Below are 25816 nucleotides of genomic sequence, written 5' to 3'. Positions count from 1 at the left end.
ATGTAATGTTGGTAGTTTCTGACAAAATAAGACGATTTAATGCACCTGCTTAGAGGCAGACTATTTGGCACAGCTAACTGGACATTTAACATTGCCTGGCAACAATACTTTATGTTGCTGGGAGCAAACACGCACACATACACGCATGTAAAATTATACACATACAATTAGAGAGTAGTAAAGAGAAATAACAATTTATTATTACTCTTTACTCTTTTACTTGTTTCAGTCATTTGACTGTGGCCATGCTGGAGCACCGCCTTTAGTCGAGCAAATCGACCCCCAGGACTTATTCTTTGTAAGCCTAGTACTTATTCTATCGGTCTCTTTTGCCGAACTGCTAAGTTACGGGGACGTAAACACACCAGCATCGGTTGTCAAGCGATGTTGGGGGGACAAACATAAACACACACACTCACATATATATATATTTATACATACATACATATACACGATGGGCTTCTCTCAGTTTCCATCTACCAAATCCACTCACATGGATTTGGTCAGCCTGAGGCTATAGTAGAAGACACTGGCCCAGGGTGCCACGCAGTGGGAATGAACCCGGAACCACGTGGTTGGTAAGCAAGATACTTACCACAGCCATTCCTGCGCCTATTGAACACAGTGGATATAAACGCTTTCCCTATCTTCATACTCATAAAGACAAACATGCTCACACACATTAACAGGAAGGGAGCAAGAGAAGCCTCCGACATCAAATAAGTCAGCGACGCCAAAATGTCTCGAGCCCTTTCAGTGATGCCTTAATGAAGACAGCAAACACGGCGTCATCGTTAAATGCTCACCTTTCATTGGGTTATCTCCCCTACCGCCGGGTTATCCTTCATCTGTTTTAACTAAGTTTCTTAACTAAATCATTCTCCATTCCAAAATGTTAAAGTAACCATTAGAAACATAATCGATATATTCTGCCTGTTGTGTCTCATAATCACAAATTAACTGAAGCAATATGTTACACCCTACGTTTATGAATACCGGTTGTCATTTACTCTGCAGAGAAAGTTGACCTACAAACTTTGTTTTTATCACATGGCTGCATAAGTCTTATCATATAACTGTATGGATACATTAATTCTATTTAACCATCATAAAAGTCACGTTTTGCGAATACATCACAGAAAAACCACAACTTGTTTATATATATGACTATTTCATCTGAATTACCATGCCAACTAATTTCAGTGTTTGCCAAAGAAGAATAAACAAAGTCCACACCATTACCCGTAAATTTTGTTTTGTTACTCTTTTATTACTCTTTTACTTGTTTCAGTCATTTGACTGCGGCCATGCTGGAGCACCGCCTTTTAATCGAGCAACTCGATCCCGGGACTTATTCTTTTGTAAGCCCAGTACTTATTCTATCGGTCTCTTTTGCCGAACCGCTAAGTAACGGGGACATAAACACACCAGCATCGGTTGTCAAGCAATGCTAGGGGAAGAAACAGAGACACACAAACACATACATACATATACATATATACGGCGGGCTTCTTTCAGTTTCCGTCTACCAAATCCACTCACAAGGCTTTGGTCAGCCCGAGGCTATAGTAGAAGACACTTGCCCAAGGTGCCACGCAGTGGGACTGAACCCGGAACCATGTGGTTGGTAAACAAGCTACTTACCACACTATTTTTTTTTAATTAACACCTCTTAATATGTATTACAGTTTGTTTTTTTTTCCAGTTAGCTCTATCTTTTGTATATTTTTACATTTAGCTGTGTGGTTAAGCAGTTTGCTTTCCATTCACATGGTTTTGTGTTCAATCCCACAGTGAGAACCCTGAGTAAGCATCTTCTATAGTCCTGGACTAACTGAAGTCTTTTCAATGGATTGGATAGATGGAAATTGAAAGAAGTCAATCACGTGTGTGTTTGTGAGCCTTCTTGTCTTGACAGGTCATGATAGTTGTAAATGAGCATCACCATCATACAAGCAGTGTCGTTCATTTCCAATATTTTATGTAAACATGTCGGGGCATGTGGAATTATTATCTTGCTTGGAAGCAGGTAAGGCTATATTAACATTTCATGATTTAGAATATGTCAAAGAAACTTTCTTTCCAGGGCCTCTGAAACATAGTTAAAGGACAGAAAAAAGAAACCCCAACTCCTAAACACCCAGCTTTGACTGACCCCACTGTGAGTCACTTTGACTGATCCATCATTATGTTTTCTGCAACATTTAACCTTATTGTGCTGTGTTCCTGCTATAGCTGGAATACCCTAAATGCAGTCTCTACTGGATTCCCATTGGTGGAAGCACTCCGTCGGTTACGACGATGAGGGTTCCGGTTGATCCGAATCAACGGAACAGCCTGTTCGTGAAATTTACGTGTAAGTGGCTGAGCACTCCACAGACACGTGCACCCTTAACGTAGTTCTCGGGGATATTCAGTGTGACACAGAAAGTGACAAGGCCGGCCCCTTGAAATACAGGTACAACAGAAACAGGAAGTAAGAGTGAGAGAAAGTTGTGGCGAAAGAGTACAGCAGGGATCACCACCATCCCTGCCGGAGCCTTGTGGAGCTTTAGGTGTTTTCGCTCAATAAACACTCACAACGCCCGGTCTGGGAATCGAAACCGTGATACCACGACCACGAGTCCGCTGCCCTAAGCACTGGGCCATTGCGCCTCCGGATTCCCATTAAAACAGTAATGAACAACACATTTAGAAAAAGAAGATAAAATACTAAAAATAGATGACTGATCCTCTTGTAGCTTTGTAGCTAAACTCATTGTTATTGGTGTCTCCCACAGCTGTTGTTTACTTTTGCTTTTGTGTGGGAACAGGTATTTTTTGGAGATGAAATGGGCATGATGAACCCAGCACTTTGTTTGGCAAACGATCAAGAACTAGAATCTTTACTGTTGAAGAAATTATTGATGATATTTATTCTTTGAATTATAATAATAATGAAATTATTGTATACAGTGCTCAGGTGCACCACAACTTGTCAGAAAGTGCATATAAAGTACATGCAGTAATGTAGAAATGTCTGGAAAGCGAACAATGTATGAGTCAGATACATGCTTGCGTGTGTATGGAAGGGAGAAAATCAAGTGTAGTGTTGGCGAATCTCAGGAAGCATGGAAGTTTTGAAGGATGCAGTGCTCCGACAACTAACAACTGATGCCATGCTTCAGCAACTCTCAGCAGATAATGAGAGTGATTTGGACAATCAAACAGGTGAAAGAGATGCAGAAAGTAGTAATGCAGGTGAACAAATATGGATTTTGAAAAATAACCCCATTATTGTTGTTCTCTTGAATTTATTTTATGATTCTGACCATTAGTCTGCCTGCAATGAACAAATATTGTAGCTGAGAGACAGGCTTATTATTGTTATTCTCCAATACATTTTTTTTTTTTGTGTGTGTATGTGATTTTGTCCATTAGTCTTGCAGTTGTTACTCTTGAGCTGTATATGCAACTATCTATTTTTTTTTTTAGGGGGCCCTGGTGGAGGGTAAAGTTAGACATAGGGATCCAGTTCTGAGAAGGTTAATGTCACTCCTTTTCCTACATTTATTTATATCGTTTGCAAAATCAGTTATCTCCCCTTCCAAGTAAGCTATCCTTTACTCTTCTTTCCTTTCATTCTCATTTTAAATTCAAATTATAACTTCCCCAACAATTCTCCTGCGTGCACACCAACACTGGTTGTCAAGCAATGGTGTGGATTCCAAAAGCACCATCCGAATGTAGCCAATGCCAGTGCCACCATGACTGGCTTCCGTGCCGGTGGCACGTAAAAAGCACCAACTGATCGTGGCCGTTGCCAGCCCACCCTGACACAAAGAGCACCCACTACACTCACGGAGTGGTTGGCGTTAGGAAGGGCATCCAGCTGTAGAAACTCTGCTAGATCAGACTGGAGCCTGGCTTCCGTGCCGGTGGTACATTAAAAGCTCCAACCAATCGTGGCCGATGCCAGACCCCCCTGGCACCTGTGTAGGTGGCACGTAAAAAGCACCCACTACACTCGCGGAGTGGTTAGTGTTAGGAAGGGCATCCAGCTGTAGAAACTCTGCCAGATAAGACCGGAGCCTGGCACAGCCCCTGGCTTCCCAGACCCCGGTCGAACCGTCCAACCCATGCAAGCATGGAAAACGGATGTTAAACAATGATGATGATATATATATAGATATATATATATATATAAGACGGGTTTCTTCAGTTTTCATCTACTAACTTCACTCACAAAACTTTGGTTGGCCCAAGGTTATAGTAGAAGATACTTGCCCAAGGTGCCATGCAGTGGGACTGAACCACGAACCATGTGATTGAGAAGCAAACTTTTTATCACACAGCCACACCTGCGTCTATGATACTTTTCTTTTATGCCACTAGACTTCTAAAATCTTTGACAAAGTCATACAAATCTCACATTCCACTTCTTCACTTTTTTCAAAACAACACAAATATATTTCTTTTGGTGAAAAATTATTTATTCGAAGATTCAAAAGTTAAAATTGACAAAATAAAATAATTGAAAAAATGACAATTTGATGATAATTAACCCATTAAGCATTTAAACCAGCAATATCTGGCCCAAATAATCTACATGTTTTATGTTCAAACTGACCTGATCTGGTCTTTCATGCATACTCTACAGAGTCATCCTAAAAATAAACAATTACATCATCAAAATCTGAAAGCTACGAGATAATTCATATCTCATAGCTTTCACAGATGTCATAATAAACATGACATCTGACAGAATAATCTGAATGGTGAAGGGTTTATAAATAAAAGAAATATAGGATTTTTTTTTTATAAATGTCTCTAGTCTTCTTGCGGAATATCAACTTCATCCTCGTCTTCGGCATCATTATCTTCAAGACTGGCTTGTGGAACATCACCTTGTCCAAGAAGAATAGTTTCAGCTTCGGCTGCAAAACAAAGAAGTAATTGCTCAGTGCGAAATTTACAAATATTTTTTACAAGTATGGCTATGGGGTTAAAAGAGTTAGTTTTTACAACAATGTAATGTGAGTTTGTGACGATGATAAAGGACCCGGTACACCCTGTTAATTGGTTGCATTAAGTTAAGTTAATTTTTTGGCTCAAAAAGCAAGAAGCAATGCCATGTAGGGGGACATGGAGTTATGTACAGGGAGGGTGTTCAAGCAAAAAGTTCAGGCCATTTCTGGTCAAGAGAGACTTTGAACCGAGCGGTCGTCGGCATCTTCACTATCTCCTCTGGCAGCTTATTCCATGGATCCGCAACCCGGACAGAGAAAGCCCCTCTCCATCGATTGAGATGAAATCGTCACAGATAGAGCTTTTCGGAGTGACCCCACAGCCGACGCTCTGGAGCAGGAGTGAAGAACAGCTCTTTTGAGAGGTTACACTTTCCGCTTATGATGTGAGCAAGAATGAGATCACCACGGCGTCGTCGTTTTTCTAGAGAATAAAGGTCAAGCATCTTCAGCCTTTCTTCATAAGACAAATGCTTGAGACCAAGAACCATGCGGGTAGCCAGCTTCTGGACTCTTTCGAGACGATGTATGTCTTTGAGGAGATAAGGAGAAAAGGCTTGAATCCCGTACTCCAACATGGGTCTCACCAGCGTGACATAGAGCGGTAGGAATATGGCTGCTGTGAGTATTCTGAATGACCATCGAATCAAAAACAGAACTCCGCGTGCTTATTAGGAAGGGCATCCAGCCATAGAAACCATGCCTCAACAGACAGCTAGAGTCTAGGCAGCTCCCTGCTAGCTGGCTCCATGTCAAATCTATCTCTTTACTACCCACAAGGGGCTAAACACAGAGGGGACAAACAAGGACAGACAAACGGATTAAGTCGATTACAGTGACCCCAGTGCATAACTGGTACTTATTTAATTGACCCTGAAAGGATGAAAAGCAAAGTCGACTTCGACGGAATTTGAACTCAGTACGTAGTGGCAGACGAAATACCTATTTCTTTACTACCCAGAGGGGACAGACAAATGGATTAAGTCGATTATATCGACCCAAGTGCGTAACTGGTACTTAATTTATCGACCCCGAAAGGATGAAAGGCAAAGTCGACCTCGGCGGAATTTGAACTCAGAACGTAGCAGCAGACGAAACACTGCTAAGCATTTCGCCCGGAGTGCAGACAATAAGGCTGGAGGCAGTGAAAGGGAGACGATAGGAAGAAATGGGGTCATGGATAGTGGAGGGCAGAGTCTGTTGGTAGTTAGGTGTTGAGTTGAAGGGCAATAGAAGGAGGTGTCTTAAAGTTGGTAGAGAGCTTCATCATCATCGTTTAACGTCCGTTCTCCATGCTAGCATGGGTTGGACGGTTCGACCGGGGATCTGGGAAGCCAGAAGGCTGCACCAGGCTCCAGTTTATCTGGCAATGTTTCTACAGCTGGATGCCCTTCCTAACGCCAACCACTCCAAGAGTGTAGTGGGTGCTTTTTACGTGCCACCTGCACAGGTGCCAGGCGAGGCCTGGCACCTGTTGGTACTTAATTTATTGACCCCGAAAGGATGAAAGGTAAAGTCAACCTCGGCAGAATTTGAACTCAGAACATAGCGGCAGACTAAATACTGCTAAGCATTTCGCCCGGTGTGCTAACGTTTCTGCCAGCTTGCTCCCTTTAGACATTAAAATAATGGCAATGAGGAGGAGGAGGGAAAATCAATTTTCATACATTTTCAGTGTCTCCAAGACCAGTTAGATCGATAAGACCACTCACAAGGCTTTGGTTGGCCCGAGGCTATAGTAGAAGACACTTACCCAAGGTACCGCGCGGTGGGAATGAACCTAGAACCATGTGGTTGGTAAGCAAGCTACTTACCACACAGCCACTCCTGCATGCACACCAACATTGGTTGTCAAGCAATTGTGGGGATACCAAAACACACACACACACACACACACACATATATATATATATATATTATATATATATATATATAGGGAGAGTTTACGAAAAAAACAAAAGACGAAGATAGGGAAAAACAGGTTTCTTCAGTTTTTATCTACCAGCTTCATTCACAAAACATTGATTGGCCCAAGGTGCCATGCAGTGGGACTGAACGAGGAACCATGTGGTTGAGAAGCAAACTTTTTATCACACAGCCACACCTGCATCCATGATACTTTTCTTTTATGCCACTAGACTTCTAAAATCTTTGACAAAGTCATACAAATCTCACATTCCACTTCTTCACTTTTTTCAAAGCAACACAAATATATTTCTTTTGGTGAGAAATTATTTATTCAAAGATTTAAAAGTTAAAATCGACAAAATAAAATAATTGAAAAAATGGCAACAAGAGAGATGTTGAGTGTTGTCACTTTAGTGAAGAAAAATTGTACATGACATGGTTAATTTAGGAGCCTTCAAGGTGGAGGGATAGTGCATACAACATATGCTTTAACCCTTTCGATACCAACCCGGCTGAAACCACCTTTGCCCTGTAGTACAAATGTCTTGCTTTCATATGTTTTGAATTAAAATCTTCATCCGTTTGGGGACAATAAATCAAGTACCAGTTGTGTACAGGGGTTGATCTAATCAACTGCCCCTCCCCCCAAACACACACTCTCCAAAAATTTTGGGCCTTGTGCCTAGAGTAGAAAAGAATATTTGTCTTAGGCAGCGAGGTGGCCGAAACATTAGCACGCCAGGTCTTTACGTTCTGAGTTCAAATTCCACCAAGGTCAACTATGCCTTTCATCCTTTTGGGGTTGATAAATTAAGTACAATTTATGTTCTTCACACTAGCTTAATGGTAACTAAGTTATTTAATTAAATTCTTTGTTATACTTAAAATTAATTGAAAGAAACACAGAGCATTTCAAAATGGGAGCACTCTGTCGGTTACGACGATGAGGTTCCCAGCTGATACGATCAACGGAACAGCTTGCTTGTGGAATTAACGTGCAAGTGGCTGAGCATTCCACAGATACGTGTACCCCTAACGTAGTTCTCGAGGAGATTCAGCGTGACACAGAGTGTGACAAGGCTGGCCCTTTGAAATACAGGTACAACAGAAACAGGAAGAAAGAGTGAGAGAAAGTTGTGGTGAAAGAGTACAGCAGGGTTCACCACCACCCCCTGCAGGAGCCTTGTGAAGCTTTAGGTGTTTTAGCTCAATAAACACTCACAATGCCCGGTCTGGGAATCGAAACCGCGATCCTATGACCGCGAGTCCGCTGCCCTAACCACTGGGCCATTGCACCTCCACATTTCAAAATGAATACAGTAATGAAAGGGTTAAGAGGAGTGCCATATTCAACAGGTGAGAAAGGGTGTGTATGATAAGCGAGTAACTCAGAGGTTCCCAAATTAAGCGTAATTATTTCAGCTCGAGTAAAAACCGCATTTGACTGAGGCAAAAGATGTCCTTGAAGCTATGCCCTCCGCCCTCATCTGACATCAGGTAAAACCACATTTCATGAAGAGCAGAGGCTTTCAAAAGAACCCATGAAGCATTCACTCCTAATAGTACATCTATTTAAACAAGCCCAGTTTAGTGTAATACATATAATATTGTAGTATAAGCTACAGAGAATGTGTGTGTGTGTGTGTATCAGTGTGCGCATGTGTGAGTGTCAGTGTGTGTGTGTGTGAGTGCATGTGTACTGAGTGCCATGGTGAGTGGACAGAATGAAAACTTGTAGGCGTTGTAAGTTTTATAACATTTTCTATTGTATTCTGAGAAAGTATGAACTAATTTAAAATTTGGTGCATGGGTAAGAAATGTTTGTAAACAGTGTGGTAAGTAGCTTGCTTACCAACTACATGGTTCCAGGTCCAGTCCCACTGTGTGACACTTTGAGCAAGTGTCTTCTACTATAGCCTCGGGCCGACCAAAGCCTTATGAGTGGATTTGGTTGACAGACACTGAAAGAAGCCCGTCGTATATATACATACATGTGTGTGTATCTGTGTTTGTCCCCCAACATCGCTTGACAACCGATGCTGGTGTGTTTATATCCCAGTAACTTAGCAGTTCAGCAAAAGAGACTGATAGAATAAGTACTGGGCTTACAAAGAATAAGTCCTGGGATCGATTTGTTCGACTAAAGGCGGTGCCCCAGCATGGCCACAGTCAAATGACTGAAACAAGTAGTAAAAGAGTAAAAGAATGCTTGTTTATGTGCAGTTGACAAAAAGTGAATTTTAGCTTATATATTCATTTTGAAAAATAAGTAGGCCTAGTTGGTATTTCTGAATACTTTAGCATTAAGAATAAAATGATATCTAAGAAAATGTGGAAGGAATGTGGAAACCTTTCTTATAGGTGCAGGAGTGGCTGTGTGGTAAGTAGCTTGCTTACGAACCACATGGTTCCGGGTTCAGTCCCACTGCGTGGCACCTTGGGTAAGTGTCTTCTACTATAGCCTCAGGCCAACCAAAGCCTTGTGAGTGGATTTGGTAGATGGAAACTGAAAGAAGCCCGTCGTATATATATGTATATATATATATGTGTCTGTGTGTTTGTGTGTCTGTGTTTGTCCCCCAACATCGCTTGACAACAGATGGTGGTGTGTTTACATCCCCGTAACTTAGCAGCTCAGCAAAAGAGACCGATAGAATAAGTACTGGGCTTACAAAGAATAAGTCCTGGGATCGATTTGTTCGACTAAAGGCGGTGCCCCAGCATGGCCGCAGTCAAATGACTGAAACAAGTAAAAGAGAGTAAAGAGATAGGTGCAGATAAGTGGAAGGAACATGGAAGCATTTCTTATAGGTGCAGATGTACCTATGTGGCCCCGAGGCCCACTTCCCACCACATAATTTTAGCTTCAGTTCCACAGTCGGATGCCTTGAGCAAGTATCTTCTACTACAGCCCTTGGCTATAATTGACCACAAGTATGACTCACGATCAGTATTGTCGCTGCTTTCTTCTGTTTTCTCAGGCTCCGCTTCTTTCTCTTCTCCTTCTTCTTCTAGTACTTCTGGCTCTTTAGCTTCTTCTTCTTCTTCGATATGTTCCACAGGTAATTCTTCTTGAGATGGTTTCAAATGTAAACCTGTGGTTGCTCCAGCTATCCAAACTGGGATTGTCACCTGAGCTATTTCTTCTTCTTCAAAGAGACTTAAATCTTGATCCTAATAACATTAAAATGGAAAAAAAAAAAAAAAATGTTAACATTGAATATAAGCAAAGGCATGGCCGTGTGGTAAGCAGTTTGCTTTCCAACCACACGGTTCTGGTTTCAGTCCCACTGGGTAACAGCGTCTTCTACTATAGCTCCAGGCCAACTAAACCCTTCTGAATGGACTTGGTAGTCAGAAACTGATAGATGTGTGTGTGTGTGGTCTGAAGAATGTGCACATTTTGAAAGAAATTATTTAGCGTATTTAGCGATTGGCCTCGTACTGGTGGCACGTAAAAAGCACCATCCAATCGTGACCGTCACCAGCCTTGACTGGCCCCCGTGCCGGTGGCATGTAAAAAGCACCATCCAATCGTGACTGTCGCCAGCCTTGACTGGCCCCCGTGCCAGTGGCATGTAAAAAGCACCATCCAATCGTGGCCATTTGCCAGCCTTGACTGGCCCCCGTGCCGGTGGCATGTAAAAAGCACCATCCAATCGTGACCGTCGCCAGCCTTGACTGGCCCCCGTGCCAGTGGCATGTAAAAAGCCCCATCCAATCGTGGCCGTTTGCCAGCCTCATCTGGCACCTGTGCCGGTGGCACGTAAGAGGCACCCACTACACTCACAGAGTGGTTGGCGTTAGGAAGGGCATCCAGCTGTAGAAGCACTGCCAGATCAGACTGGAGCCTGGTGCAGCCTCCTGGCTTCCCAGACCCCAGTTGAACCGTCCAACCCATGCTAGCATGGAAAGCAGACATTAAACGATGATGATGATGAAGGGGAATCAATGATAGGCTCAGAAGAGAACCAGATAAAAATTACTTGTAGTATTCCTGTTTTGAAAACAATAGGGTACATTTAAGGAAGATTTAGGTACTATTTCTATCAAGTTTAGAGGTCCTGTAGAAACATTATCATCATTTAAGGTCCGCTTTCCATGCTGGCATGGGTTGGACGATTTGACTGAGGACTGGCGAACCAGACGGCTGCACCAGGCTCCAATCTGATCTGGCAGAGTTTCTACAGCTGGATGCCCTTCATAACACCAACAACTCCAAGAGTGTAGTGGGTGCTTTTATGTACCACAGGCACGAGGGTCAGTCTGCTGGTACTGGCAACGGCCACGCTCGAAATGGTGTTTTTTATGTGCCACCTGCAGAGGAGTCAGACCTCGCTCGAATGTTTTTTAACGTGCCACCAGCACAAGTGCCAGTAAGGCGACACTGGTAACAATCACGCTCAAATGGTGCTTACTTTCATCAATTCAAAAAGAACTTGTATGCATTTATATATGCGGATAGAAGTACTATAATGAAAGGTTACTAAACATGGAAAATCATCATCATCATCATCATCATCGTTTAATGTCCGTTTTCCATGCTAGCATATGTTGGACGGTTTGACCGGGGATCTGAGAAGCTAGAAGGCTGCAACAGGCTCCGGTCTTATCTGGCAATGTTTTTATAGCTGGATGCCCTTCCTAACGCCAACCACTCTGTGAGTGTAGTGGGTGCTTTTTACGTGCCACCTGCACTGGTGCCAGGCGAGGCTGGCATTGGCCACGGATTGGTGCATTTTACGTGCCACCGGCACGGAAGCCAGTCGACGCGGCACTGGCTTTGGCCACGATTCGGATGGTGCTTTTTACGTGCCACCGACACGGAAGCCAGTCGAGGCGGTGCTGGCATCGGCCACGATTCGGATAGTGCTTTTTACGTATCTCCAGTCCAGGGGTCCTGGCATCTGCTGGGTGCCAGTCATAGGATTGGTTCAATTTCGATTCCGATTTCGATTTCACTTGCCCCAACAGGTCTTCGCAAGCAAAGGGGGGTTGGTATAGGTGCCTGGAAGAAAAATAGTCTCCAAAATGTGAACTCAACAGAATTATAAACCATAATAGATGACAGCAGAATGATAAAGTGATTAAGGATATGAAGGCAGGGAAAGTGCCTGGTCCATCAGAAACTGCCACTGAGATGCTTAAAATATTCGGTGGAGTAGGATACAAACTTGTCACCAGTATAGTTAATCAGGTTGTATAGAAATGATTGGTGTAGCAGTATTATAGTCAACTGTTACAGAGAAGGGCGTTGGGTTGTCAGTAGGGTAAAACTTAGGAATGAACTACAAAACACTCGCCCCAATAACTTAGGCAAATGTCTAAATTTACAGGAGCAGCTGACCACCACTAGCAAGGAATGGGACGGAATGGTAAAATGAGTAAAAGCAAATAGCAAATTATACACCAAAACATGTTAAAATCATAAATATTCAAGATCTAAATATAAGTAATAATTAAAGACTGTACCTTTCTTACTTGCACGTAAGTACCCTGTTGTTCACAGCCTATATCGAACACATACTTGCCAATACCATCAGGCTGAAAGTACAAAGTATCACCAGTAAGAATTAGATATCATCATCATCATTATTATTATTATTATTATTATCTTTTTTTTTTCTTCTTTCAAATTTGCTTCCATTTCTTGCCGAGTGTCTTCCCGACTCCTAGGGCAAAGAAACTCATAGTATACATTGGTAGGCCATTAAACTAAATTCACTAGTTCGTAAATTTTTTTTTTTTTTGATAGAAATAAAGTTAAATTAAAATACATGGGTAGTAATAGTTCTCACATCGACAATGCTCTTCTCAATACGTGTGATGTACCAGTTAAGACAATCTTTTGCACTTCTTGCAGGGATGGTAAGCCAGGGATCATTCTCATATAATTTTCGGTTCCCTTCTTGACCATTCCTAGTGCTCCTACGATCACTGGTATTGTAACCGCCTTGAGATGCCACATTTTATCAATTTCAAAGAGCAGGTCTTTATATTTTCTGAGCTTGTCAAACTCTTTACAATGGTGCTGGATGAAAGGTAGTGATTATTATTATTATTATTATTATTATTATATTATTATTATTATTATTACTATTATCATTATTATTATTATTATTAAGGTGCAGTGGTGGCTCGTGTATAGGAACTACAAAACTGTAGTACCCCCTATTTCCACTCGATATTATCGATAACATTCAATATAACGAGTCCTTTTTCCTTTAATTCATTATAAAATCCTTAAGCTTAATGTCAGTAGTCATCCCCTAGTTTATGAAAAAAACACAAAAATCCTTGTACAGAACTCTGCACTTCCCAGTTCCAGCGACGCGGTGTTTGGCTGTTGTGCACATGCTTACATGTGCGAGATAGGAAGCTTCACACTAGGGAGAGAGAGCACTGCATGAACAATGGTGCTGGATGAAAGGTAGTGTTTCTTTTTGACTCCGCATGTGTTGTGCTAAAAAAATTGTTTATATTATTGAATATGATAAATTGTAGAATTAGATTATTATCCTGCTTCCAGCTTCAGTGTTGCTGCCAGGATTTGGAAAATAGGGCACATGCACAGCATATTTCAAGGTCAATCTTTGCCAAGTGGATTTACTCTGCATGCTTTAGCTTCATTACTATGGCAACAGTTCAGATACTTGCTGATCATACTGTGTACGATCAGAGATATAATTTCAAAGTGTTCTTGGTGCAGGGCCAATGCTAGGAAGTTCAGGGCTCAATTAGAGAATTGTTAGTGGGGCCCCCTACTCTACAAAAGCTGAAGATTGATGTTTCATGCTTCATGTAGTATGTCAGTCCCAGCCAAAACGTGTTGAAGGTTGAGGTTCTACCATTAGCCACAATGATATACTAAAAATTCATAGATTCCTTTGTTCAAACATATGCGTGGGACTCTCTCTTATAGCAGGGCCCAATTAGAACAAATTTGTCTGATTCTCTTAAAATCGGCCCTGCATGGTATCAAAGGGTGGTGTTGGTGATGACAATGATGATAGCAATCGTAATGAAAGAGATGATGATGATGATGATGATGATGATGATGGCAATGACTGATGCTGATGATAATGATGATGATGATGATGACATTGATGACACCAATGGCAATGATGATGATGCCAAAAAATATAGTAATGACTTTTTGTTTTTGTATATACACTCACCTTGTCGTCCTTGAACGTACCAACATATTTGTGGTTAGCATGGATCAACTCTCCAAAGCCGTTCATTCGTCCGTTGGCCCAGCAACCAATGTACTGAGATTTGGTGCCAGCATATATATACGAGCCTTGACCATGTCGTACATGCTCCTCCCATTCTCCTGTATAGACGTCACCATTGACATAATAGTAGGTACCAGAGCCACACCTCTGGTCCTTCACCCATTGACCTGCAAAATAACACAACCATCATTTAGCTATCTTCTAAACTGGATTCACCCTCTCATCATCATCGTGTGGCTTCCATGTCTCTTTTCTATAAAGTATTTCCATGGACATCGTTCAGCTGAGCTCTCTTCTCTGGTTCCTCCTTTAAGAACTTATCAGCAATCAACTAGACTTGCATCCAGGTCCCATCAGTATACTATGCAACCTCCCTAAGTGTCGTAAAGCACTTCACAGTACCGGTTTCTTCCCTCGCCCCTCTCAACTTTGGAATTCCCTTCCACAGTCTTGTTTTCCTCTTCAATATGACCTCCAGTCTTTTAAGTCTAATGTACAATGTGACCTATTGACTTCTGTCAAACGTCCATTTTATTCTTAGTAGCTCTTACCTTTTCAATGCCCGATGAGGGTGGAAGATATTAAGCGACTAGAATCCTTCGATCACCTCTGTTTACACCGCATCCTTCGTGTCCAATGGCATCCCTTTGTCTCCAATAATTTGGTGCGACACCAGTGCAAAATCACCTCCCTCCGACAAGTCATCCTAACGAGACGTCTGCGTTGGCTGGGTTATCCCCTCCGTTGTCAACCAGGAGAATTCATCTACGAAGCAATTGCCCCAGCTCCCCTTCAGGGTTGGCGAAAGCGATGTGGTGGACAACGAAAAATCTGGCTGATGACAGTCAAGGCTGATCTGGAACCCAACCTAGGTCCCCCATATCTACGGCGTTCGCCGCTGGAATAAGGAGTGGTTGGAGATCACACAGTCATTAGCCTCAAATCGCCAGATCTGGTCTGCGTTTGTGAGAGATGCAGCATTAAGGATGAATGAAGCCAGCTCAACCCATCCCGGGTGAATGCTGTCTCAAGACAAGACAGGGACCTTGTAATGAGCGAATGCTTTAAAAAAAAAAAAAGAAATCATCTGGCATGCTGCACTTGCAACAACTTCTTTGTATTCTGACATTAGAAAGATTAGGGTGTAGAATGCAGGAAGAGGGATACTACCTCACAGTGAGAAGCAGTTGGTTCCCTTCAAGGGTCGGCCAGGATCCTGTCTGGTTTTTCACTCCAGCATCATATTCACATATGGCTCTGCAGAGGCTGCAATGTACAGGAGTAACCACACCCTGGATCCTATTTTGAGTGACCTGGCTTTATACGGGTGAACTGATGGGGTATGCTTGAGGGTGAGAATGTCTATCCCTAAGTACACAAAACTTGGAATGGCAGAGAATGCAGAACAACCAAACTGTCATGGCAAACAGGCCCTGAAGGCATGATAGCCAGGTATGCGATATGCCTCAAGACAGGATGAGATAAGACATGGAAGGTGAAATGAGCCAGTTTTCATGAAAGAGATTAAGGCCCTCTTGTGTATTCATCATTGTTTAACGTCCGTTTTCCGTGCTAGCATGGGTTGGACGGTTCCACCGGGGTCTTGGAAGCCAGGAGGCTGCACAAGGCTCCAGTCTGATCTGGCAGTGTTTCTACAGCTGGATGCCCTTCCTAATGCCAACCACTCTGTGAGTGTAGTGGGTGCCTTTTACGTGCCACCGGCACAGGTGCCAGATGAGGCTGGCAAACGGCCATGATTGGATGGTGCTTTTTACATGCCACCGGCACGGGGGCCAGTCAAGGCTGGCAAACGGTGTTTCTACAGCAGGTTGCCCTTTCTAACGCCAACCACTCTGTGAGTGTTGAGGGTGCTTTTTACGTGCCACCGGCACAGGTGCCAGGGTAAGCTGGCAATGTCCACAATCAGTTGGTGCTTTTTACTTGCCACCAGCACAGAAGCCAGTCAAGGCAGCGCTGGCATCAGCCACGTTCGGATGGTGCTTTTTACGTGCCACCGACACATGTATCACAACTACAATTTCCATTTGGTATTTATTTTGATGTTGATGTACTTGACTCTATAGGTCTCCTCACTCAAAGAAATATCAACAACAATCCAAATAGAAGTAACTAATAAAGGAACAGGATAGTTTTATCAAGATGGCCCCTGGGCACAGGAAATTTCGAACCTGGGTTCTCATTCCTAAGGTATTTTTCGATATCATTATTATTGTTATTATTATTATTCAGGTCACTGCCTGGAATCAAACTCAGAATCTTAGGGTTAGTAGCCCGTGCGCTTAACTACTAACCCCAAGATTCTGAGTTCAATTCCAGGCACTGGCCTAAATAATAATAATAATAATAATAATAATAATAATAATAATAATAATAATAATAACATCGAAAAATACCTTAAGAATGAGAACCCAGCTTCGAAACTTCCCCAAGACACCTGATGAAGGCTGGAAGGTATATCAGCTGAAATGTTGTGTTAACAACAAACAAGATGAGGACAAATATCTATCAAATGTAAATAATGTAAATAATGTATGAAAAAACAAGATGGAAATCTATACTAACCTTCGTATTTAGAGCCATCAGGATATATAAATGTGCCCTGACCATGTTTCTTGTTATACTGATATTCTCCTGTATATCGAGCCTCATTCTTGAACCTGTGCATACATAGACAAAGATATATGTATCAAAACACACACATACACATATGTGTGTGTGTGTGTGTGGTATTGGATCACTTCCTCCAATGCCCCCTCTGTTATAGTAACACACCTGTTTCTGCCTTTCTGTCTCTCTGTCACAGTTTAACCTTTCATCCTCTGAGACAAGTTCCTCACCTCAAATATCCCTGCTCCTCTCAAAATTCCTTGTCTTGTGAGTTACTTGGTGACCCTGCCAGTGTGGTGCCATGTAAAAGCATCCAGTCCCCACTGTAAGGTGGTTGGCATTTGGAAGGGCATCCAGCTGTAAAACCTTGGCAAAACTAACCTCGCCCATGCTAAGGCCCCATAAAAAGCACCGAGTCCACTCTGCAGAGTTGTCGATGTTATGAAGGGCATCCAGCTGTAAAACCTTGGCAAAACTAACCTCGCCCATGCTAAGGCCCCATAAAAAGCACCGAGTCCACTCTGCAGAGTTGTCGATGTTATGAAGGGCATCCAGCTGTAAAACCTTGGCAAAACTAACCTCGCCCATGCTAAGGCCCCATAAAAAGCACCGAGTCCACTCTGCAGAGTTGTCGATGTTATGAAGGGCATCCAGCTGTAAAACCTTGGCAAAACTAACTCGCCCATGCTAAGGCCCCATAAAAAGCACCGAGTCCACTCTGCAGAGTTGTCGATGTTATGAAGGGCATCCAGCTGTAAAACCTTGGCAAAACTAACCTCGCCATGCTAAGGCCCCATAAAAAGCACCGAGTCCACTCTGCAGAGTTGTCGATGTTATGAAGGGCATCCAGCTGTAAAACCTTGGCAAAACTACCTCGCCCATGCTAAGGCCCCATAAAAAGCACCGAGTCCACTCTGCAGAGTTGTCGATGTTATGAAGGGCATCCAGCTGTAAAACCTTGGCAAAACTAACCTCGCCCATGCTAAGGCCCCATAAAAAGCACGAGTCCACTCTGCAGAGTTGTCGATGTTATGAAGGGCATCCAGCTGTAAAACCTTGGCAAAACTAACCTCGCCCATGCTAAGGCCCCATAAAAAGCACCGAGTCCACTCTGCAGAGTTGTCGATGTATGAAGGGCATCCAGCTGTAAAACCTTGGCAAAACTAACCTCGCCCATGCTAAGGCCCCATAAAAAGCACCGAGTCCACTCTGCAGAGTTGTCGATGTTATGAAGGGCATCCAGCTGTAAAACCTTGGCAAAACTAACTCGCCCATGCTAAGGCCCCATAAAAAGCACCGAGTCCACTCTGCAGAGTTGTCGATGTTATGAAGGCATCCAGCTGTAAAACCTTGGCAAAACTAACCTCGCCCATGCTAAGGCCCCATAAAAAGCACCGAGTCCACTCTGCAGAGTGTCGATGTTATGAAGGGCATCCAGCTGTAAAACCTTGGCAAAACTAACCTCGCCATGCTAAGGCCCCATAAAAAGCACCGAGTCCACTCTGCAGAGTTGTCGATGTTATGAAGGGCATCCAGCTGTAAAACCTTGGCAAAACTAACCTCGCCCATGCTAAGGCCCCATAAAAAGCACCGAGTCCACTCTGCAGAGTTGTCGATGTTATGAAGGGCATCCAGCTGTAAAACCTTGGCAAAACTAACCTCGCCCATGCTAAGGCCCCATAAAAAGCACCGAGTCCACTCTGCAGAGTTGTCGATGTTATGAAGGGCATCCAGCTGTAAAACCTTGGCAAAACTAACCTCGCCCATGCTAAGGCCCCATAAAAAGCACCGAGTCCACTCTGCAGAGTTGTCGATGTTATGAAGGGCATCCAGCTGTAAAAGCCATGCCAACACAGACACAGTAATCTGGGGTGGTTTTCTACCTGGCTGGCTCCTGTCAACCATCCTACCCATGCATGCATGAAAGATAGGCATTAAATGATGATGATGATATACACACATATATATATATACATGTGCATATTTATATATATAAATAATATTCGTAGCCACTTTAACATGGTTGTCCATTCGAGTGGACTCTAATGCGACTATTTAACCCCAAGAATATGTCTCTCCTAGCTGGTTAAAGATGCACAGCTGCATCCGATAAAATTGTGAGCAGGGGAGCGAACCCCTACCATCTCCTAGTGACAGGGTCAGTTGACCAGTCCTGGTCTACTGCCGCTCCTCAGTACTGGACATACTTTTATATATATATATATATATATATATATATATATATGTTAATAAAATAGAATATATGCATATATATAAACATATATGTACGTACCTACCTCTACATGTACATATACACGCATATGTGAGTACAGGACACCAAAAAGACGTCGAACACATAGAGAGACGAAACACATAGACACAAACCAAGGAACAAGACAAGCAAAAAAAAGGGAGAGATACAGGACAATAAGCACAACGAAAAATCCCCTTCTTCAGTCGCTAAGATTTCATCTACTAAACGTTTCGAAGGATAAAAGCGAGACGTATACTTCGAAGAAAAATTCCTTCCCGCGAAAAGCAAATCAATTAAAATTCTGAGATCTTTTCGCTGAGGGGTAAAAAAAAAAGCAAGACGGTAACGACAGTACAAACATATAAACAGTAAAAAATATATATATAAACAGTGGAAAAATAAATATATAACAGTGAGAGACAAGACAAGGAGAACAAGATAAGAAGGGCTGTTAACGCCAGACGAAAAAAGTATTGTAAACGCTGGATTATCGTGGAAGACAGAGAGGGAAAATTTGTCAACCAGAAGCCTTGCAAGGCGGGCGAGAAAGGACAGGATAGCAGTTACGACGGAAGTATCGTCGCAGATGGATGACGGGAATGGGGGAGGAGGAGCAAGAGGAAGAGAGAGAAGAAGGGGAATGGTGCGAGGAGACCATGAAGAATGGTGAAAGGGAGAGAGAGAATGAAGAATGAGAGAGAGAGGAAGAGACAAGTTAAGTGAGGGAAAAAAAGACGAAATATATATATCATGAGTGTGAATTAAATACCTGAACCACTAAGCCATGTGCCTTTACCATGAGATATATAGTGGTGAGGAAGGATATGTCATCATCATCATCATCATCGTTTATCGTCTTTTTTGCCATGCTGGCATACGTTGGACAGTTTGACTGGGGCCTGGCAAGCCAGGAGACCGCACCAGGCTCCAATATGATCTGGCAATGTTTCTACAGCTGGATGCCCTTCCTAATGCCAACCACTCCGAGAGTGTCGTGGGTGCTTTTTGTGTGTCACTGGCAAAGGAGCCAGTTGAGGCGAGGGAGCTGGCATTGACCACGTATGAATGGTGCTTTTTATGTGCCACCAGCATGGGAGCCAGTCAGGCAGTGCAGCTAAAAGCCACGTTCGGATGGTGCAGCACAGGAGCTAGTTGGGGTGAGAGGGCTGGCATCGACCACGTATGAATGGTGCTTTTTATGTGCCACCAGCATGGGAGCCAGTCAGGCAGTGCAGCCATAAGCCACATTCAGATGGTGCTTTTTACGTGCCACCAGCACAGGAGATAGGTGGGGTGAGAGGGCTGGCATCAACCACATATGAATGGTGCTTTTTACATGCCACCGACACAGGGAGCCAGTCAGGTGGAACTGGCAACAACCCATGCATAGGAAGACAGAGAGAAGGAAAGAGGAAGAGAGAGGGTTGCATATAAATATATTCCTAAAATATAAATACATTGCGATTCAGAAGAATGAAATACTTTTCCAGAGGGAAAAATAACTGTGAAGAAGTCTCACCTGTAAACTCCTGTGCCATGGCGCCTTCCATCTTCATACATCCCTGTGTAGCTATCTAGGTTCGGTAGAATAGCTTTACCCATTCCATGTCTCTCTTCTCTCTCATTTCTTTCGCCTTCGTACTCCTGTGTTACAAAACAATTCCTTTAGAAAGTATTTCAGATGACATCTATGCAACTATTACTTGCCTGGCCAACTCAAATTACATTGTGGGCCACTTAAATCACAGAAAATTTTTAATAGTCAAATAATCAAATTACAGAATAAAGAATTTTTTATACTTTTCATTTGTTTAAAATTATAAAATTATAGGCTGTTGTTTTATTGCCACTTATAAATTTTTAATTTATTTTGAAATTCTGTTGTGTCTGGGGAGAGTCATTTTCTTTTTGTGCCTTATAATATAACACACTCACTGGAAAAATTTCCACTTATTCCTTATTTTTATTTTCCTAAAATTTTAGTTGCATCTTGCAACCTTTTCAATTATAAGGCACAAAAAGAAAATGACTCTCCCCAGACACAACAGAATATGCTTCAACACACGAACTCATATAAAGAATCTTGCAAACCAAATCCAAAAACGAAATTTGAAACAAATGTCTTGCACAAACAATTTTATTTTGAAATTAAACACAATACTTCAAGTAAGTATCAAGCGGGCCGTAAGATAAAAGTCTACAGGTTGTGGGCCGCAGGTTGTGGGCTGCAGGTTGGCCAGCCTTGCACTAGACAAAGCAAATTGACTGATGGTAAACTAGACTCCTAAGCTGCTACACAGTTTGCAAAAGTACCGAAAGTTAATTTATTCTATCATTATTAAGGTAGCGAGCTGGCAAAATCGTTAGTATACCAGGTGAAATGCTTAGTGGCATTTTGTCTGTCTTTACATTCTGAGTTCAAATTCCACCAAGGTTGACTTTACCTTTCATCCTTTCAGGGTCTATAAATTAAGCACCAGTCAAGTACTGAGGTCAATGTAATCAACTAGTCCCCTCCCAACAAATTTCAGGTCTTGTACCTTTAGAAGAAAGGATTATGAATAATATCATCATCATCATTATTATTATTATTATTATTATTATTATTATTATTAAGGCAGCATTTCATCCATCTTTATGTTGTGTTCAAATTCCGCCAGGGTTGACTTTGCCTTTCGTCCTTTCGGGGTCAATAAAATAAGTACTAAGAAGGAATATATTTACAGACACATCAGAGTTGAGACCCATATACACTGGAAACTATACCAACACTATGGAATAACAACAGAAAGAAGATTGTATAGGCACACGCCTGAAAAGGTAACAGAAAATGAATACTGAGTTCTGGGGTCGATATAATTGACTACCCACCTCCCCCAAATTTCAGGTCTTATACCTTTAGTAGAAAGGATTTTTATTATTGTTATTAAGGCCATGAGCTGACACAATGGTTTGCACACCTGGCAAAATGACTTGCAGTGTCTCATCCATCATTACGCTCAAATGCTACAGGGGTCAACAAGGGACACACTCCATTGGTTATGGACAAACAAATCTGTGGTATTGAGCAGAATATTTGCTGTAGCCCATCTTTTATACCAAGACAAAACATGTACATGATAACACTTCCAATCAGTTAAGATCAGAAGCCATGAGAGACAGTGCCTGGTACTGCATCAGGACAACTATTATTAGTCATTAGTCTTATTCTTATAGCGTGCTTTCACTGCACTACCAAGCAGAGCTCTGTGTGCCTAGAGTATGTGCTGAGGTTGTGCTCTTATTTTTACTGTATTGAAAGTGTGCCATGCCTAGTAGTGCTATTTTGCTATTTTCTGTATGTTATATATACTTGTTAGTCCTGGTGTTTTTTGTTATGCATTTGTCTGAATATTTTTTTTATCATACCTAATGCACCTACTACGATAGGAATTGTTTCTGTTTTTAGACTCCACATTCGAATTACCTCTATTTCCAGATCTTTGTATTTTGAAAGTTTCTCTGTTTCTTTTAATGAAACATTATTAACTGATGGTATTGATACATCGATTAGAAAGCATTTTTATTCTTGGTGATCTCTGACAACTATATCTAGCCTATTGGCCTTAATTTCTATCTGTGTGTATTGGCACATCCTAGACTATGGTTGCTTTCACATTTTCTGTTACCTTTTTCTGGCATGTGCCTATACAATCTTTTTTCTGTTGTTATTCCATAGTGTTGGAATAGCTTCCAGTGTATATGGGTCTCAACTCTGACATGTGTGTGAATATATTCCTTCTTAGTCAGGACTAGAAAGCCAAAGACATTATGATTTATTGTTTCTTCTCCATCTCCACATTCTGCAGTTACTTGTATTTCTTTTCATTGTATGCTTTTCATAATTTCTGGTGAGAGGCTTTGATATTATTATTATTATCATTATTATTATTATTATTATTATTATTATTATTATTATTTACCTGACCATCTGGTTATAGGTTGATGTGTCTCCTATTTATTATCTTGTGAAAAGGACACATTCGAACTGTGAAGCAGACAGTCTACTGCCAGCAGCCTCTGCATGGCAGCTTACGCATGCTGTGGCTTCTGATGTGCAGACAGATGTAATATTGACAGAAAATTAAAATGGATATTTTAGACATCTCAGAATATTTTGAATCGAAGGCGAGAATTTGTTTTTTACTGACCTGTTTGTTTTAGCAGAAAAGTTGAATTGAGAGAAAAAAAGATATGTACCCAATTTGGTTTATACTTCCCCTTCAAGCATCAGTGATGCTTGAAGGGGAAGTATAAACCAAATTGGGTACATATCTTTTTTTCTCTCAATTCAACTTTTCTGCTAAAACAAACAGGTCAGTAAAAAACAAATTCTCGCCTTCGATTCAAAATATTCTGAGATGTCTAAAATATCCATTTTAATTTTCTCTGTCAATATTACAAGCTTTCTCACCAAACTATTCCACTTCCTTATGTCTTTAACATGTCCTTTCTACCAAAGACTGTATATATATACATGTAATGTGACAATTTGCGACAACCAATAATTAACGCAACCAAATTTCCAATAATATATTTGTTTTATTCTTTTCTGCCAATTTTTCCAAATATTCTCATCACACTATTGAACTTTTTTATACTATATTTATACATGTAATGTGACAATTATGTATAAAAAAACATTTTTGAATTCATAATATTCAATGTGACAATTCTGTAAAAAACTTTTTTTGAACCCATAATATTCAATGTTACTTTTGACAATCTTTTACCAAAGAGTGAAACCGGTTAAGTAAATAAACATTGTTTAAATTGCATTTTCAAACCTTTTTTCATATATATATATATATATATATATATATATAATTATCAATAATAATAAAGGGTGAAATTAATTAATTTAGAAATAATCATTAATTTCACCAAGTAGAGTTCGGCATGTAAAAGACCCATTCAAGGAAGGTTTAAGAAATACTAAGTAATTAAGGGTTTAGCAACGATTTGCCTCACCACACACCGAATTTAGAAATAGCAGTCAAAAAGTTTTGGCTATTTTTTCTACTTAAAAGGGAGATCCCAGTAAAACCAAAGTGCATTGGTTTTACTGGGATCTCCCTTTTAAGTAGAAAAAATACCCAAAACTTTTTGACTGCTATTTCTAAATTCGGTGTGTGGTGAGGCAAATCGTTGCTAAACCCTTAATTACTTAGTATATATATATATATATACATACATACACACACACAGCAATATTCATATACTAGCTTAAAAACTACAGTTACGTAGATGCATCAGGACCTCTGAATTTAAGCAGTGCCCATTTGTCTTCGTCTTCAGAATCTAACAAGACATGCCCGGGGCCAAGGCCCTTTGTGAATGAGAAACCATTGGTCACTTTCTGACTGGACATAGATTTAACTACATATATATTTCTTTATTGCCTACAGGGGGCTAAGCATAGAGAGGACAAACAAGGACAGGCAGAGGGATTAAGTCGATTACATCGACCCCAGTGCGTAACTGGTACTTATTTAATCGACCCCGAAAGGATGAAAGGCAAAGTCGACCTCGGCGGAATTTGAACTCAGAACGTAACAGCAGACGAAATACTGCTTACACATCCACTAGAGTAATATAGGTAAAAAAAATTTCCAATGATTCCGGGTTGGGAGGGGTCCGGTTTCCCACCCACCTCCTTTTTTTCTTCCGAACAAAAATAAGGGGTTTGCAGCATATTAGGAGGTCAGGGCACTCGATTCCATGCAAAAAATCCGATTTTTTTTTTCTTAGTGAAAATCGCGCAGGTGAAAGGATTACATAATACCATATTATATACATAAATATGTGTGTGTGTATGTATGTGTGTGTGTATATGTATGTATGTATGTGTGTGTGTATATGTATGTATGTATGTATGTATGTGTGTGTGGTGTGTGTATATGTATGTATGTATGTGCGTGTATGTATATATGTGTGTATGTATGTGTGTGTGTGTGTGTATGTATGTATGTATGTATGTATGTATGTATGTATGTATGTATGTATGTATGTATGTATGTATGTATGTATGTATGTATGTATGTATGTATGTATGTATGTATGTATGTATGTATGTATGTATGTATGTATGTATGTATGTAATACACTAGTATATTCAATTATATATAACTGAATATATTAGCTTATTACTGGTAATTAATTTATCGATTCCAAGTGAGGAGAAATGGCGGAGCCTCTCCGACCGAATTTGAACATAGAAATTTGACAGTTTCACAATAAAACAGTATAATAAACAATGACTTCGAAAGATATGTAATCTACCTACTCCCAGATAGGTACCTTGTTCTTCCTCGCCTTCGTCCGACGCTGGAAGAGACATTTTTCTTGCACAATAAACACAATATCGATCAAAAAACTATGAATGTTTACAGAAATTACAAGCACTATAGCTGTTACTGTTACCTAGCAACAAAACGCAGCACGCTTTGTGTAGTATTCAACTACATGAGCGACTACCACGCGGTAATTAAGGCCGCTTAGAAGCTATTGTTTACTTTCGGTTTTGTTTATCCGTTAATTAGACTTGATAAAAATCGAACTAGGATGATTGATGTTGAATGATGACGGCGATGACATATTACACCACCCGTTGTTCTGCAAATATAAGTGCCCAGTGGAATATGCACAACAGGTGGCTGTTGGCCTTATGTTGTTTACTGGAGGGTTTAACGAATTTTAAACTAATGGTATTTATTATATCCTCCTCATCATCATCATCATCG

At 41.2% G+C, this 25816-nt stretch overlaps 1 protein-coding gene across 1 annotated transcript; it reads right to left on the bottom strand.

Moving 5' to 3' along the window:
- Positions 1-4798: 4798 nt before the first annotated feature.
- Positions 4799-25536, bottom strand: LOC115212308 (radial spoke head 1 homolog). Its single transcript, XM_029781166.2, has 7 exons — positions 25360-25536; positions 20554-20678; positions 16736-16830; positions 14093-14319; positions 12387-12458; positions 9860-10088; positions 4799-4916 (listed from the first exon to the last, which is right to left on the bottom strand). The coding sequence occupies exons 1-7, from the start codon at positions 25411-25413 to the stop codon at positions 4810-4812; spliced, it is 909 nt and encodes a 302-aa protein (XP_029637026.1). The 5' UTR covers positions 25414-25536; the 3' UTR covers positions 4799-4809.
- Positions 25537-25816: the final 280 nt, after the last annotated feature.

Source organism: Octopus sinensis, linkage group LG5, assembly GCF_006345805.1.
Source record: "Octopus sinensis linkage group LG5, ASM634580v1, whole genome shotgun sequence".
NCBI classification, from domain to species: domain Eukaryota; kingdom Metazoa; phylum Mollusca; class Cephalopoda; order Octopoda; family Octopodidae; genus Octopus; species Octopus sinensis.
This window is presented reverse-complemented; position numbering and strand designations above follow the sequence as displayed.